Raw genomic sequence first — 18,505 nt, 5'->3', positions numbered from 1 at the left:
ATAGCCTTGATTCCTTATACATACTTGGCAGTGTCTCCTGACTCTCCTCCTGTACTGCCTGGCAGCCTTTGTGCTTGGCTTTGGCAGCCTTGGGTTCCCACAGTGGACAATACGGCACACAGAAGTGTCTGCTCCTGGGGCCGGCCTGGTGGCACAGCAGTTAAGTGCACATGTTCCACTTCAGTGGCCTGGGGTTTGCCGGTTCGGATCCCAGGTGCGGACATGGCACCACTTGGCAAGCCATGCTGTGGTAGGCATCCCACATATAAAATAGAGGAAGATGGGCACAGATGTTAGTTCAGGGCCAGTCTTCCTTAGCAAAAAGAGGAGGATTGGCAGCAGATGTTAGCTCAGGGATAATCTTCCTCAAAAAAAAAAAAAAAAAAGAAGCGTCTGCTCCTGCTGACTGAATGGCTCCAGTGGCTCCTGATGTTCTTTATCATTTAAGCGAAGAAAGTGAGATTTCACAACTACAGCCATCTTGTCCTGAGATGGAAAGTTCTCCAGCACTCAAGGCAGGAGAAAGAGTAGAGGTTTTTGTCCTGTGCCTCATCAGAAGACACAGTTGGCAAAGACCATGCCTATCCTTGTGGTCATTACACTGGTGAAATATTCTTTCTAGAGATCCTCACCCACACCAGAAGCCTTTATGCTCTGGTCTGAAATTCATTCAGTAACTGTCACTTTCAAACAAAAGGAATTTCTCAGGCATAGATTTGACTTTCTGGCCCTGGAAATCTGTATGTGTGACTTCAGCCAAATCATTTAACTTGTGGTCTGTTTCTCATCTCTTCTTCCTTCAGACCCAGTGTGTCTATTATGATATGTATTTATTACAGTTTAGCACAGAATGCTTTGACCCCCCTCCCTTCGTAAACAGTGTAGGACAGGATTTTCCTCATGTTGTTCACGTGAGGTACAAACAATTATGAATATAGTACCTCTCCAGATGCTTTAGTTTATTCTACCTTCCTTTTCTTGTTTTTCTAAAATGGGGGAGTTGCTTTGTGGACTGCTTAATACCAAATGTAATAATACACAGTATTTTAATAGACCTTTGTGGTTTACAAAGCCCATTATATGACTTAATGAATGTAATACATGCCTACTCATCATCCTCTCACTCTCTTTTACAACCCTTTAGAGTAGAAGCCACGAATCTCTTCAAGTAACTGTTCTCTCATGGAAATATGGGGTTTTCCTACTCAACAACAGTATGGTAGGGGCCCTATCGTCTTCTTCTTTTGGGCTTTCTTGGCCCAGTTTTAATAAAAATTTATTACCAAGTACTTTGAAAATGCAAGTGATCACTAAATTTTAATTCAGCTTATAGGAAAATCTCATTAACTTGATATTGGCTAATTCAATTTAATGTCTCCTTCAAAGCAATTTCTCTTCACTAGATGATTAGATGAGTTTGCATGTATAAAAAGCATAGTTAATACACAATGTAAAACTATTATGAAATTTTAACTGAAAATTTGATTCAGACTTTAAGAATTGGTTTCTTTTGAAACAAACCTTAAAGACAATCTATCCTATGGGAATTTCAAAAAGGATGGTATTGAGGTTGAAAGCAAAAAAAAAAATACATATATATATATATATATATATATATATATGTATTTAAAACTCTTTGACCACCATCTGTTAACAAGTAAATGGTAAAGCTCTATTATTTTAAATAAAAAAATAATTTTTCCCTAAATTTCAGATTAACAAATTCTTATGGTAACTATCTTAAAATTATGTCACTAATTGGCTATTTTAAATAAAAACTGATAATTGAACCAAATCTATTTCCACAAATGTTAAAGACTTTTAGAGATTTTCAGTAACTTCCTCATTATTAGTGCCATTTAAAAGACAATGCCATTATATCAGTACAGGACAAATTATTTCATGATGAAGTACAATGAAGTGGCCAAATTCTTTTGTTCTACAGGGATTTTTTAAATATTGAACATCACATTAAATGGGACTTAGAAATTGGTTTCTAATAAAGGTATTTTTAAATCTGACCAACAGTAAAATAATTAAGACATTAGTTGAGCATTTAGAATTAGTGCATAGCTTGGTCTTCGACCTAAGGCAATCTATAATAACGACTTACCAAGTTTCTATTTCTGTCTACATTACTGAGTTTTCCAGATCCTGTACTGTAAGTGTTTCCAATAGGTTTTTCAGAAGGTAGAGGAGGTGGGCTTTGTGGATCCTCATGTAAACCTAGAAAAATAGTAGTAATTCATCAGTAATTTCTAGTCTTTGGGGATTCCAAAGGATGAAGTGATTGCAACTTGGTTCCTTAGGAAAATGGCTATCATAAAAGATCCATACAAAGAATAGATAGCTAACCAAATGAGAAAGAATTCCCAGTTAACCTCAGAAATGTGATGGGTTAGTATGCAGTTAATTTTACTGACTGTTTTCTAGAAAGGAAAAGTAATCCTAAATAATTACAACAGCAGCCAGCATTTTTAAGAACCTTCTATGTGCCAGGCATTAAGTTAAAGCACTTTATTTATATACATTTCTCCAACCAACATCTATCTATGTGCCAGATCTGCACAGTCCACCAGCTAGTAGCCACGTGTGGCAATCTAAACTTAAATCTTAATTAATTAAAATTAAATAAAATTAAAATTTCTGTTCCTCAGTTGCGCTAGCCACATCTCAAGTGCACCATAGACACATGTGGCTAGTGACTACCATATTGGGCATTTCCATCTTTGCAGAAAGTCCTATTGGACAGCACTACAGTGCTAGATAACATCCTACTCATTTTACAGATGAAGAATCTGACAATAAATATCCTATTCATTTTATAGATGAAGAGACAGATGAAGCTGAGAAGAAAATAAATGAGCTATCCAAGATCTTAATGCTAGTAATTGTCAGATCCAGGGTTTTGAACCCCAAACTCATTTATAATGAGTTAACTTAATGCCTTAACTTAATGCCTGGCACATAGAAGGTTCTCAAAAATGCTGGCTGCTGTGGTAATTATTTAGGATTACTTTTACTTTCTAGAAAACAGTCAGTAAAATTAACTAATGTCTACTAACCCATCACATTTCTGAGGTTAACTGGGAATTCTTTCTCATTTGCTCAGCTACCTATTCTCTGTATGGATCTTTTATGATAGCCATTTTCCTAAGGAACCAAGTAAAGCTTATCACATAAGGCATGCTGCTTCTTAATAGGTGGTATATCCAACCCTCCCCCATCCAAATAATTAAATGTGTTTTCTAATTCATTTGCTTCAGATTAATGGACTTCACTGCCCTCAATTTAACAAACAATATCTTTACATCCAAACTACATCCTTAACTCAGTGATAGTGCACCCTCAACTTATTAAAATAAACAACAACAAAAAAACTCCACAGATGGCTAGATTTAATTAGTGACAGCTAATTAAAATCTGTGTGCAAATGCACTTGGAGAGAGGATGATTGTGGCATACTAAAAGAGGCGAAAGCCGCCTTCTACACACTTTTAGGCATTTAAAGGAGATGGGAATTTTTCTCATTCTTTCAAATGAACACACTCTGCTTCCATTTCACATGAAAAACCTGTAACAAGAGGATGAGTTGTCAGGTTCCCGTTTTATCCACAGACAGGAAAGCACTCTCAAAAGGAGGAAAATGGTTCCCGTTTTATCCACAGACAGGAAAGCACTCTCAAAAGGAGGAAAATACTCACGCAGGCTACTAGGAAACCAATGATTTAGAGACAGGCAAGCCTTCTTAGTGAGAGGCAGGCCTGCTCTGGGAATACAGACACAAACAGGAACATTCCATCTCAGTGGCCATCTTGAAGACTTTCTCTGTGCTGCAGGTTCCTTATTCTTACAAGGAAACATGAATCATTTGGATATAATACCGTCATGACAAACAACTAGGGGTACAAAGTGGTAATAATACGAAAGTAGAGAGGAGATAGTTTACTGGCAGAAAGGGACATAGGGATTAACCACTGTGGGTGTGTGGGGAAGATGGAGATTTCCAATTTCAAATAATGTGGTCAGTGGAGGTCTTAACAGAAAAGTGGCATTTGAGCGAAGACCTGAAGGAATGGTGAAGGAGGCAGCCAAGCAGATATCCTGGAAAAGGACATCCTAGTCTGAAGAAACAAGTCCCGAGATGAAGGAGCTGACAGGTTCAAAGAAAAGCAAAGAGGTTTGTACCACAAAGCTGCTCCTTTCTTCCTTTGTCCCTTCCAAGTTCTTCAGACACCAAAAGGCTTACTTTTTTTTCTGTACAGCATATATGCATTGCTCAATAATTGAAATAATAAAATTCCAGGGAACTGGTTTTTGATATAAACAGAAATAACTCTCCAGAAACTGGCACTTTATTTCTCTCACATATAGCAGTACAGAATTCAACTTTCTAATAGTTCCTGAACCTTTGTCAGGATAATAAATAAAGGTGCTTCCTCAATATATCCTTTTTAGGATTTCAGGACTATTAATCCAATTTATAAGTGTGCAGAAAAGAGTAGACATAGCAGGCCTGAGACCGCTTATCCTTAGACAGGCCTGCTTACAAGACTTGTCCTTGTTGGCATCTGGAAACTTGGCCTTCAGGAAGATTCCCACTATTCCCAGAACTGATAAAACAAAAGAATATGGTTTATGCTGAACACCTGATTTCCTTCTAGAAGTCTTGAATTTTGGCACATGAGGTGCCTATGTGACCAGCCCCCACTAAAAACCCTGGGCACTGAGTCTCTAATGAGCTTCCCTGGTTGACAACAATTCACACATGTTGTCACAACTGGTTCCTGGGCGAGTTAAGTCCTCCCTCTGGGACCCTGCTGGGAAAGGAGGCCCAGATGCTGGTCCAGGTTTCCTCCAGACCTCGCCTCATGCACCTCTGCTGATTTTTCTTCGTATACTTTTGCTGAAATAAATCACAGCCGTGAACACAACTATATGCTAAGTCCCGTGAGTCCTCCTAGTGAGTCATCAAACCTGGGGGTCTTGGGGACCCTGGCACAAGAAGAAGAATAAAGTTAGTTATAAAAGTTGTATTACTTAAAACCCACATGAGCTTCAGGCAATGTTTATCACCATTATATCTCACTATGCCTGTTTTAATCCAGAATACATTTAACAAGGAAAGAGCAAGCAGGCAAACAACCCAATGAGCTATCATTTCACTGATTTGCGGGCTATATAATGTTGTGAAAAGAAATACACCACAAGTTCTTTAATCTAACACTACCATATAACCTCCTAAGAAGCTAGAAAGCACCAGAATTTGGTACCCTTGACTTTTTCTCCTCATTCTTCATAGCAACTCAGTTCAATCTTCTTGATACTTGGCTTAAAGCCATCAGTTAATAACAAAACCATCAAGAGACTAAACCCAGTGGGATCCTTCTGGGTAGTATCTTGTAGGGAAACCAAACCCCTAAACTTAAGAGGTTTCATGGCATTCCAGGGTATGCCTGCAATGTAATCCTGGGATGCTATAGGCGAAGGACTTGGACACTTGCTCTGCTGTTAGGAGGAATGGAATGGCGGAATCTCTTGTTAGACAAAGGCAAAGATGCATCTGGGCCATGCAAAAGCATTGAATGAAAGGAAATGAAGCAGAGGCTCACAGGGAAAGCTGTGTGATCACTCTAAGCAATGCCAGGAACTGCTCTGGAACCCACTGCATGCTCATGCATACACACATGCATATACACACACATGCTTTGACTCACACTTTTTAATAATCTCTGGGGTCTAAAATAAATAGTTCTGGCTCTCTTGGCTTCTCTCTTACAATAAATATCAGATATCTTTGCAGTACTTATTAAAGCTCATAAAAAATTTCATTTATTGCACCATTAAAAAAAATCAAGTAAAGAAGTATAGAGGAATATAGTGTTACACTAATTTAAAAAATATTTTTATACATTGTTACATGTTTTTGTAACATGTGGTTACCACTCTTCACACAATTCACACATAGCGGTCCGCAGATTATGCAGATTGAAATAATATACTCCTGATAGACATATACAACTTCATCTGCTGTCAGTTTCAATTACTTTCCTACCATCTTTCCTAGAGGCACTAACACAGGATACCACATTATTATGATTTTCAGTCTCCTTCTATTCTCTCTGCCTAAAGACAACTGAAATCCAAATTTACTGTACTAATTGTCTAAAGAATTACGAAAAAACAACTTGCTTTTAAATGTCTTTGACTATAATAATAACAAATGGATGATTACACGTAAGTTCAAAAGTAGTCGATAAATTAGCATACATTTCCCCCAGGCGCTCAGAGAGGCGAATAAAGAAGGCAGAGAAGTGCTTACATTTTCCTGGTTTGGCTGGAATTCGAATCACAGTGGGCTTCCTGGTGGGCGCTGGTTGCACTGCTCGTTCTTTTGTTGGTTCTGTTTTTGTGGGGAGCTGAAAGGGATCTAATGAAAAACACAGTTTATTTTGTGTGTTTTAGTTAACACGGACTCAAACAAAAAACCTCATTCATAATTAAAGAGTCATATTTTTCATGCCCCAGGGAAAACTGTTCACGGATAAACAAAATCTCAGTTTGCAGAGACAAAAACAGAGTCGGAGCTCATGAAAGGAAATAACTCGGCGGTCTGTAAATAATTCATATGGCTTTTCTTCCTCTCTGAGAGAGACGCAGTACAATCCTGAATTATGTAAAAGCTATCTTTCATGGGAATGTAATCATTTCATAAGTGTCTGCCTGAAAATGAGGGGCAATTGAAAGGAGGAGTCAATTTCCCCCCTGTTGTGAAGCTTCCCAGATCCCAGATCCAGCAAGGAAGGCCTCTTCTCCACGACACTCCTGTGCCTGGACTGGAAAACTTATCCCCAGGGCTCATCAAGGGCCCTCATCCTCCCCAGCACCGTGCTTGGCACAGGGTGGGTGCTCAGCAGTCTCGAATTTAGTAGTTTAGTAAAACTACATTTCAGTAACATGGAAATGAAAAATGTTTTATCCTGGAAATAAAATAACACATCTCCCTTTAAATATTTAATTTTGGGGCAAGGATATGTGACTCAGCATTTCTCCATCTTAACTGATTCATTTAAAATGGACAGTATATACTAAGAGTAAGTATTTTAAACAAATGCATAACCACCCAATTTTTCATGAAAGAAATAAGTCCTTTTTTCTTTAATGTAAATGCTCTTTTCAGTAGTTTGGAAAAATGACCATAATTTTTTTTTTTTTTTGCTGAGGAAGATTTGCCTTGAGCTAACATCCACTGCCAATCTTCTTTTTGTATGTGAGCTGCCGCCACAGCATGGTCACTGACAGATGAGTGGCGTAGGTCCACGCCTGGGAACTGAACCTAGATCGCCAAAGTGGAACATGCTGAACTTAACCACTAGGCCACTGGGGCTGGCCCCATAAAATTTTTAAAAGATGAGAAATCTGAAAATAATCAGATTAGTAAAATAAAATAAAATGCTGTATAATGGATACCCTATATAGCACACAGGATCTCAGGAGGCCACCTTTGCCTTTAGTCAACAAAACACAGAATGAGTACATGCTGTAATTCTGTACCTGTTCCACAGATCTTCCCTGTAAGGAGATACTCCCTGTACAACAATGCGTTCATGGCTCCCATGATGAACAGCACTCATGTTCTGCCTGTTAGAAGCTACAGTTCAGTAAGTACCTTTTGCTGACCAGCTCTTTTCAGGATATATGAAGAGCTGAGCTAAGGATAAGAAGGCCTTTCAGTTCCCTGATACCTCCCCTTCCCTTCCAACCAGCTCTCAGGCAAGCCCACAATCACATATCCTACCAGAGGCATCACTCACTCACTAGTCACTTGCTCATATACTATGTCTATCATATGCCAGTAACACTGCTGGGTGGGGAGATAAGACGGTACAGTACAATCCTATTTTGAGTTTATTATCTACCACCTAAGAAGGCCCCCCGGGTGGCATGCTAGAATTATTGTTAGGTTACTGAGAAAAAAACCCTAGATGAGCCCTCTATGGAAACCTGTCTATCAACTCGCAAGTGAGGTAAGTCTTGTCTAAGTTCAAAAAACCAACTCAAAATTATCAAAACAATACCAAACTTAAAAAAAAAAAAGGCTCCTGTAATAATATAAGTTTCTTCCATTGTAACCTATGTCTTCACAAAACAAATAAACAAAGCTGCTTCTTTTAGGTCTAACCAAATTCTTTAATTCCTTATTTTTTTATAACATTATTTTTTACCTCAAAAGTAATATTTATTGTAAAAATGGGAAACATTAAGAAATATATAATAGGAATCTCCTGTAATCCCATCCCTCCAGCGATAATTATTAGCTAAAACCTGGTGTATCTGTCTACAGATTTTTCCCCCTATATTACATGTATTATTATGTAGGTATTTTGAAAAATGAAAATCAGGATCATTTTATATCCACTTCTTTGTAATTTCCTTTTTCACTTTTGTTCATTCAGTATTGACTGAGTGCCTGCTACACATCAAATACTATTCTAAGCGCTGGGAAACTTCAGCGAACAAAGCAGAGAATTCTGCCCTTATGGCACTTACCTTCCAGTAGGGAGATGGAGACAATAAACATAATAGATAAGTAATTCAGGGGGTATATTAGAAGGTGAGACATACTATTGAGAAAAGGAAAAAGTAGAGCAAGGTGAGGAAGTTCAGGTGTGGGCAGAAGGGAAGAGGGTGCAGCATGAAACAAGTGCAGGGGGCAAGGAATGGGAGGGCTCCACGACCATCTCTCCAACAAGTGGATTTTCCATATTCTAGTAACTCTTCCAACTTGAATAACATTCATCAGGTCTTTAAGAAACAGCAGTGCCAATGGATAAAAAGGGGTAGGTATACTTGTATTAAAGCCCATTATTGCAAATATTACTGGAATCTGAACTCCCCAAATGGTTCACCTGTTCTGAGTAATGTTAACTAAAACGAAAGAATCTGAAGACTCCATGTAATCTCGACATACATTTTATTCAAACACAGAAACATAGTATCTTTCTGCTTCACGCATCTTTCCCTTCTGTTCATCTCTCTCCCCCCTGCCATTGCCTCTGCTCTGTCCTCGTTGGAACCTACTGACCTCCAAGGAGCCACCTTCTTTCCCGCTGCTGCTGCAGACACCTGACTGCTTAGGAACTTGACCATGCTCCCTCCCCTCAATCTTGTTGTAATATCCTGTTCTTTCAGGGCTCTGTTTTCTGCTGGGAAAAGGACCAAAAATTCAAGACAAGGATTAAGGCTGATCATGGTAGTGCACTGTGTTCTACCTTTCAAGCAGCATTCTGCTTTAACAGCTGCTTTTGGTGCCTATAATCTGCTGGGTTTTAGCTGATTTCTTTGGGTGGGTGTGGAGGCGGAAGAAAATCTTGAGCATAGAATGACTTCAATTGTTTCCCAACTCATATTAAATTCCGGGCCAGTATACCACCTACACTCTCACATTCCAGGAGCGAGGGCACCAATAACGGGGGCGGGGAAAGGAGAAAAGAGGCCAGACAGTGCCCTTGCAGGGCTGGGCACAAGGGGCACCCAGCATGTGCTTGCTGTTGGAGGACTGGCCACAGGGAACCCTGCCCCCAATGCCACACACTGCGCAGCGATCTCACCTGTCGCATTAAAGAGTCCAGACATCTTTTTTTTTTTTACTCGGAAGGATTTACATTGAAGTAGCATAGATACAACTTAAATACAAAGTATTCAAAGTGTCCTAGCTATCCACTCTCTTTCTCTCTTTTTTGGTCTTTATTTTTAATATTGTTAGCTGTTCTTTAATAACCGGCACTCACATCATGTGTAATTAGTCTACTATACATGTCTCTGGAAAAAAATTTCTTTCTCAATACAGTGAAGCAAGGAAGTCTTAGTGTTCCAGCACTGCGGGCTGTTTGGCAGGAGTGGGTCTGTCTAATGACCTACCCCAGCTGTGCTCACTGAGTCAGTGAGCTCGGCATCTGCCTCTGTCTGCATGCTGGCCCGGGCTGTAATCCAGACCAGGCGTGCAGATGAGTGGGGAGGACAGGCAGCAGCACTTCAGTGAGAAGGTGGAGCCAGAGGCCTGTTTTTCATCTTGATGATCGTGTACGAGTCTCTCTAGCTACACAGTACGAAGTTTACTTTTTACGTCTTTTCATCAGAGCGGTATTTTTTTTCCAACAGAAATATAAGTGAGCAACATCTACAGCGAGGCTGGTACCTCACGTTTGAGAACTCCAGGCACTGCCAGGTAGGAAACTGGATCACTGGTACTATTAAAATATTTAAAGTCCATAACCTTTGACCCAGAAGTCCTACATTTGGAAATCCAGTCGTGAGAAATAAAAGCACCGGTAGAAGTGAAAATGTTTAGGAGACTGTCTACGGCAGCATTTTTGGTAGCAGTGAAAAAAAAAAAGCTAAAAAATTCAAAACAAATGCAACAACCTGAATGTCCATAAATAGGGCAATGGTGGGTCAACAATGACACACACACACTAGGGAATATTAGACAGGTGTAAGGAAACAAGGAGTTAGATCTACTGGCCTGGAGAGAAGTCCACAGATCACACTGTTAAGTGAAAACAGCAAGCTGCTCAGTAAAGGGTACAGCATGATAAAAACGTTTGTAAAAAGCAGGAAAAAGTACAGGCATGTGTACATATTTGTAAGCTTTGGTTTGGAATGTCCAAAGACACAGAAGGCTACAGACACACTGCTCACAGTGGTTACTTGGGGGATTTAGATGGACTGGAGAGAGATTAATTTTTTGTCTTTTACTAAATGTCTGTATTGACTTCTTACAGCAAATATATGTTACTTTGCAACTGAAAATAAATCCAATAAGATAAATTTAATCACAAGAAAAGTTATAAGATTAAGCTGAATTAACATTCCTGCCAAACAAACTAAAACACTTAAAAATAAGGGGAAAAAACAAAAATTCTTGTCCTTTTAGTTGCTTTTTCAAGGCAATAATGGCCATAAAAGTTTCCATAAAGTAACTAGAAAAATAAAACTCTTTTTTTGGATACTATACCCAGGTGATTCTATTTAATAAGAAATAATGCAGATATATATTTTTGGATTTGTCTAACAGACATAATTAGTTCATAATAATCAGCTTTTATTTGTAACCTCGAATAATATAACCTTAGAAAAATCATATTTTATTATTTTTTAAAACTTCTACTCATCGCAAAGCTGAAGATCAGTGTGGAAGGCGGCTCTCTTTCCATAGCAAAGATGACATGAAGTAACTCTCCCAGTTTCTTTCATCCTTCTTCTGCTTATATTTAGCTATTTGAAAACCAGGTTCCCCCATTCTCTCCTGCCGACCCAGTTCCCTTATAAAAGATAAACTTTGTTAACCAACTTTTTATACATCTTTTCAAAGACACTGCATAGTTGTGTGTATGTGTGTTTCAACACCAATAGTAGCTAAAATACCATGAGTAGTATCCATACCTTACATTTTTCACCTAATAGTATCCTGGAGGTTGGTCCATAGTGGGAGATAATAGATGGTTTGCCTCTTTTTTAATTATCGTATAATACTCCAATGTATGGATGTACCATCATTTATTTAAGCAGTCCATTGAAGGTTATTTCCAATATTCTATAGTAAAAGTCCTTAATCTGGGTCCAAGAGTAGGCCCTCAAAGCCCTGGAAATTGTACCACCAATTGTGCATCCATGAGCCAAGGGCTATTTTCAAGGGAGATAAAAGATTCACAGGCTAATCAGATTCTCAGAGTTCTGTGAGCCAGAAAGGGTTAGGAACTGCAGTGCCATAATTCTTTCTATCACAGACTGTTTGCTCTTGTTTCTACAGGAAAAACACAGAGCATGTCCAAAAGAATCTCCTGCCCAAATCTAAGGAAAGTCAACGGCATTTTTCTTTTACTTTTATTTGTAGTATTTATTCTGCCCTCCTTCTAGTCCCTCACACCAACACCAATTGTTCTACGCCTGCTGCCAAACAAGCAGGCCCCTTTACACCTATATCCACATGGTCTTCATTACCGGGTTGAGAAAAACACTGATGATAATGTAGTTTTCTGCCCATTACCTGTCTCTAATAATATGCTTGTCATCATAATTGGTTTCACCATCCTTGGCTTGCTATTCTGTCATTTCTTTCCCTTGAGTTCTGTTATAGCAAAAAATTGGCTGCTAAACTATTATTCTGGTCTGTGTAATGGGGCTGACAGCAGAAGCATTCTGCTTTTTTTGACAACTGGGTATGATGTGTAAAGGTGTCAAGAGGAATTGCTAATGCTTCTCAGCTCCATTACATTAACCTGGAAGGCATTCTACCCAAGAAATGAATCCATTAAATTGCCTGTTTTATGAGTTTTCCTTTAATAATTTTTCTAATCTTTACAATGTTTTCATAGCTTTGGTATTTTCTGATCTCTATTTCCTGAGATTAATATGGGAACTTCACTTTATGAAAACTATTTTATTAGATTTTCTTTATTTTTGAGGGATGAGAAAGAGAAAGAAAGTATTTGTGAGTTTCTCTCCTTTCTCCTATGTTCCTCTCCCACTTTCTGGCTGATACCAGGACAATTAGGCAAGGTTTCACAAACAGAATATAATCCTTTATTTACAAAGACAATGCTATTAATATAGCATCAAAAAGTCACAAAGCCCAAATAGATAAACAAATGAAAATCTCTTTCTATGTTGGGGAATTCAGAGGTGATCCTGAAGGCCTCTGGAGGTCAATAAGCAACAGGGAAGCAACAAGGTCCAAAGAACAATCTCTTGGGTAGCCATAATATGGACAATGATGGGTGTGAGGCAGATGCAGGGGCTCAATTTAGGAGACAACTGCACTAATCTGGGAATAGAGGCCTAAAGTGAGGCAAAAGCAGGAGAGATGGAAATGAGAGGAAGATTCAAGAACTATTCAGAAGGTAAAACCAGAAGGAGTTAGTAACTAAATGGATGTGAAAGGCAAGAAGTAACAGTAATAATTACTACTTAACAAACACTTAGCATGTTTCAGACAATGTGATAGGGCTTTCCTGCATAATCACATTTAACCTTTGCAATACCTCTAGGAGGAATATTATTATTGTGTTTCATAGATGAGGAAACAGAGGTACTGCCCAAGGTCACAGAGCAATTAAGTGGTGGACCTCGGCCTGTTTGACTCCAAGTCCAAACAACCAGCCACTGTATGACAGGCAGACTCAAGGGTATCTCTCTAGGATTCTCCAGGGAAGGCTGGGTGTGTGATGGTATCACTAGTGAGGTGCAGAATATAGGAAGAGCAGCAGGTTTAGAAAGAAGATAAAGTGTTTAGTTCAATAATACTCCACAGTCAAGAGCAATGGTTAAAGTCAGGTAGGGCAAGCAAATTACATATTTTGCTTAAAGACTGTCCCAATAATTAAACGTTGTGCAATGAAGTGATAGAAATCAAGAAACAGAAAAAGCTGAGTATGAAGCATGAGACTGTATTCATATTGAATGTATACTATTGACCTTCCTTTTTGAAAATGACTGTAATTATCTGCTTGATAACACAGAATAAATTCTCAGCAATTATTAACCAAGTTGCCATCCCCATAGAATCTAGCAGGTTCTACAAAAGGTGATATTTCTTTGCCTTGAACTGTTTTCACTCCTTAACCATTTGCTGCTGTTGGGTTTACCCATCCCTATCCTACCTTGAACCTTGTAATACCAAAAATGTTTAAAAAAGAAAATGATGTAACAAAGACTTGAAAAGTTTTTAATGTGTTGCCTGGTTTAAGGATTCATGAAAATGTTGGGATGGCAACATGACATAATGAAAATAAACTAGATTTAGAATAAAAAGACTGAGTTTGAATCCTGCCTCGGAAAATTGTGTTTATGACACTGGGAAGTTACTGTACATTGATCTCTCTCTGCCTTATTTTCTTCATCTGCAAACTGAGGCCAATGATATGTTGCAGAGGATTACTCTAAGTATTAAGTTAAATAATGTATGTCTGAGTATCCACCAGAGGGTTTGGAACCCTGCAAAAGCTCAATATATTCTAATGTTTTTCCTGCCACTCCTTATGGATAAGAGGTACTCCATAGCCAGTTACAATACTATGTGTATGATAGACATTTAATAAATATGTTTCTGCTATCATTTAAACAACACTTGTGCTGTGCAGAATTTGGTTTTGAATCAGAGTCTACACCATTTTGATGCATGTTAAACATTTATAAGATGACAGCTAACCTTTTGAAAATACTATTTAACTTACATGTTCACAAATTCTACCCAAATAAGTAAAGAGCAGTAAAAGGAATCTTGTCAATGATAAGTAGAGCAGCTTAGTTTGACAAATCAAAGATAAGCTTTACCACCACATCCTCTATCTGAACAGTGTAAGGAAAGAAAACACACTCTCTGCCTCTTGGGAAATTTAATTGTCCTGTTCTTGGCAGGAAACTTACAAGTGTTGTATTTTATTTATAAAACTTTGCATTCCCAAGGGAAGATTTGCAACACATGGCTGGGTCCTCACTCCTTGCATTGCTCTTGCCAGAGTCCTCCCCAGGACTGGCCCTTCTGCGGACATTCCCAGCAGGGCCAGGTCAATCTGAGGAGTCCTTCCGGGGCCACGGCATGACTTATCTATAAGAATTCCCCCTGCGTCCTCCTAATGTGTGAATCTCTACCTACCGGAGTAAGGGAGCCAGCCTCTCATCTAGTTTGGCCCCTAGTCCCAGTCTGCTTATTCCTGGCTCATGTAACAGTAATCAATGTGCATGTCTCCCTCTTTCTCCGTCTCCATCTTCCCGATCCCATGTTTTCCCTTCCTCTCTGTTTCCATCTCCCACCCAGCTTCATGTTTCTTAATCTTTCTGTATTTCTCTCTGTCTCTATACACACACATGCATGTGCACACATGCACATGTACAAACCTCAGTAACATATACTGGAAACTAAAACAGCAAGTATCTTTCAAGATACCCTATGGTGAGTTTAGATTCCCCCCCTGCTTCTGATTTTTACTCACCCAGAACCGTCTCTGAACCCATATAGTCTTCAACCAGGTTCCCAGATGGGGTGGGTAAAACATCATCATCAAAACTGATGAGGTCGATGTCCCCTGGGGGCTTGCTTGGTAGAACTGGAACTGGGGGGCTGGCTGGGGGTCCTTCTCCCAGTGACCTGAATGCTTTGGCTTGTGATGCCACTGAGAGTCGGGGAGGAACAGTGACTGGCTTCAGCAAACCTGCAGGGTAGGTGGGGTTTTCGGAGGAAACAGATTTCTTCGGCAGCAAAGGCCGAGGAGCAGGAGTTGGGGCTTTCTTCCCACCATCAGGGCTCTCAGCCATGGGCCCTCCTCCCAGAAGCTCATGAGTAACACTGCGTATAAGGCCAGGATTTGGTTTCTTTGGCAATTCAGGTTTGGTCACTGGGATGCTCCCTGCTTCTTGCGGTGGAGAGTGTGGGGTGAGCCCTTCCCTGGAGGCCACCTTGAGCCTGTTTTCAGTCCAGGAGTCCCATTCTCCAGAAGCTCTGTTAGCAGCTGGTTTGGGAGCCACAGAGGGTTTCCCTGAGGAAACAGCAGGCCTTGGGGGGAGTGTGCGGGGAGCAATTTCTGGTTTCTTGGGTAGTCCCGAGGTTTCTGTATTTGTCTGATCCTCAAATGCTTTGATCTTTGAAACAATACTATTTTGGCTTCGTTCTGTGTTCATGATGTTCATCACTGCCTGACTATCCAAGTCGTTGGTACTGTCGAGCAGAGACTGGGGCCGGCTTGGGGATGACTCCTCTTCTGTGGCCGCAGAGCTGATTTTCTGGTGATTCTGCTTTTTAATGTGAGTATCTCTGGCTACTGGTCTGAGGTTGCTTTTTGATCTTGGTTTTGGCACTGGACATCTTGTAGGACCAGAGTTTTCCAGACAATTCTGTTCTTCAGAAATATCAAAGACTATTAAAGGCGCCACATTTGTCAGATCACTGGCAGAGACCGCTGGGGAAGGCTGGAGAGGTTTGAGAGGGGCCTGTAGTGCTGACAGGACCAAGACAAACAAAAAGAAGTTGCTATGTTATAATTTAAAAGAAAAAATAATAGAAGATACACAGATTTTAAAAATATACATGTACAATACCAAGAGATTTTGGTTTCCTTAATTAGTAAAAAGTAATTTTTTTTACTTTTCCAAAGTAAAAATCTTCCACATTTTTCCCCATTGAACTTCCAAAATCAATGGGGAAATGTTTATACTCAGCTTTCTGCAGGAGTGTTCTTCAAGTTATATTTATTCATATAAGAAATATTCACAATATAATATTTTAAAACCCCATTAAATTCCTGATTCTCAGTAGACTTATCACAGGAACCATTTCTCTCTTGTCAAGATTCTGACATTTCTTGCTTTACTTTTCCAAAGTTATCCAAATACAATGCTTTTTAAAAGCCTAACAGGACAACCACCTTTAGCATCCTATCAAGTTTAAGTGGCTAAACATAACATCTTTCTCTATGGGAATAAAGGGCATCAGCAGTAATGCTAACTATGAGTTAAAAGGATGATGTTTTTGTGATATGAACTAGGGTGAGCCCAAGAGATGGGGGCTGCAGCTCATGAGAATGATCTATTATTATAATAACCACAGCAAACACAAATAAAGAAAGTACAGAGTGATCACACTGACTGGGAAGCAGAACTCAATGAATTATGCACAAATTGCAAATTATTTTAAAGGCTAGAAGCCTACTGACGGCTTCCCTAAAACTAAGTCAGAATTACAGAGGACAAATTACTTGCGTTACTTTGAGGCAGGTGGTTGTCTATTTCTTCTGAAAAGTCAGTCTGAGTTGCAGAAGTAATAGTACGCCTTGGAGTTGCAGCAGCATTATTATTATTTGTAGTGTTAACTTGAACTTGGTTGATCTCTTTTATGACTTGTTCATAAGATGGTGGGAGCTGCAAAATAAAGAATGAAGATTTTAGACATCTATGGGCAATAGCCAAGATGTTAACAGTTTCACCGTTCTTATTTTTGAACTTCATTTTACAAATAAAATGCAAAGAGATAAGGTGATATTTATTCACCTCAGCAGGGACCAGCTCATTGGGCGTCCAACGGCGTGCTGCAGAAGATGGGGCAAACCCCAGTCCTGGAGGTGGGGCTCCTGGAAACCACGAGGCTGGCCTCAGCGGCTCAGCTGCCACAATGGTGATCTCCGGGCGCCTAGCAGACAGAAGCCTCAGGGAGGTTTTGCAGGTTGGTAACAAGCTATTGTCTATTTGCGAGTGTTCAAAGATTCATGAAAACAACTATCACCCAAAAAAATTACCTAAGAACTACCATAGTCACGGAAATGACCTATCTGGCCTGGGCTGTCTCTGACAGGATACCTAGGCATACTTCCAGGGAGCAAATGACAGCCATCCTCCACAGCTGTGGCTGAAAATGTTACAGATGTACCCTGAACTTAACTCTGCCGTGGTCGATGAGAATAAGGACTAAGAAAGGCCAGTCTCTTCATTCCAGGGCTCCGCTATCTAGCCAATAGCACAAACATAAATAAATTGGAAGGCAGAAAAGTGGACTGGTCAAACAGAACAGTTTAGTTTTCTGTTATTATAGAGTACATACTCTGAAATGATGCCATGTAAATAGAATATCCTCTTTCCCATCACTCCATTTCCATCCCAATCCAAAGTTATCTTTAAGTGTTTAGAGATTATATGTTCACTTCTGGACCCTGAGGTGTGTGTGTATATTCCCGGTCAGGTCTGTGTATGAATTTGATGATTAATCTTTAATACTGAGGAGACATAGTGATTCAGGCGTGGCTCCTCACATCATTTTCTTAATCTGATTCTTCAGTCTCATGTTTTAATTTTATCTTCAATCTGATTTCTTAACAAACACCAACTGTGTGACCCTGAGCAAATTAATCAACTTCTCTGAGCCTCAGCTTTTTCATCTAACAAATAGGGATGATGATATCTGTTCTACTGTTCTCTAGCACTCCATGGAAAACAAAAACAAAAAAGCACTGCCATTACCAAAACTGAGTCCATACACACATTCTCATGCTAGCTTGTGAAGCAGTAGAACCTGCTCTTTGATCAAACAACTGCATTACCGAAGAACCTCTGCTTACAGCTGTGATCTAACTAAATACTAGAGTTACTAGTTAAGAACTGTTAAGCATCATACATGCATTAATCCTTATGATAACCTTATGAGGTAGGTATGATTAACACCATTTTATACAGGGGGATGCAGAAGCTAACAAAGGCTAAGTAGCTTGCCCAAGTTGACACAGTGAGAAGGTAGTGAAGTCAGGATTCGTGTTTGGTTATGTCTGACTCTAAAGTCCTTGTTCTTCATTATTCTATACTACATTGTAAGAAAGGTGAAAGCAGGAACCATGTCTTATAAAATTCCATCCATTTATCCACCTGTCCACACTTCATCCATTCTACCATCTGTCTGTCTGTCTATTGGTCCTTCCTTCTATCTATTCAGTGACTCCCTCCACCCCACCCCCTTCTTCCCTCT

The 18,505-nt window shown here is 39.5% G+C and overlaps 1 protein-coding gene across 36 annotated transcripts in view; it reads right to left on the bottom strand.

Moving 5' to 3' along the window:
• The window catches only part of SH3D19 (SH3 domain containing 19), a 163,089-nt gene that overhangs the window by 25,382 nt on the left and 119,202 nt on the right, over positions 1–18,505 (bottom strand). For 14 of the 36 annotated variants that reach the window (XM_070611571.1, XM_070611574.1, XM_008526256.2 and 11 more), the window contains 5 exons: positions 17,044–17,182; positions 16,752–16,914; positions 14,994–15,995; positions 6,323–6,430; positions 2,114–2,226 (listed from right to left, as the gene is read on the bottom strand). In XM_070611571.1, coding sequence (XP_070467672.1) covers positions 2,114–2,226; positions 6,323–6,430; positions 14,994–15,995; positions 16,752–16,914; positions 17,044–17,182 — 1,525 coding nt within the window. Of the gene's footprint in view, positions 1–2,113; positions 2,227–6,322; positions 6,431–14,993; positions 15,996–16,751; positions 16,915–17,043; positions 17,198–18,505 lie in introns of all 36 variants that reach the window. The other 22 variants (XM_070611572.1, XM_070611573.1, XM_070611575.1 and 19 more) reach the window with 3 other exon arrangements.

The sequence above is a fragment of the Equus przewalskii genome, chromosome 2, assembly GCF_037783145.1.
Source record: "Equus przewalskii isolate Varuska chromosome 2, EquPr2, whole genome shotgun sequence".
NCBI lineage: Eukaryota > Metazoa > Chordata > Mammalia > Perissodactyla > Equidae > Equus > Equus przewalskii.
This window is presented reverse-complemented; position numbering and strand designations above follow the sequence as displayed.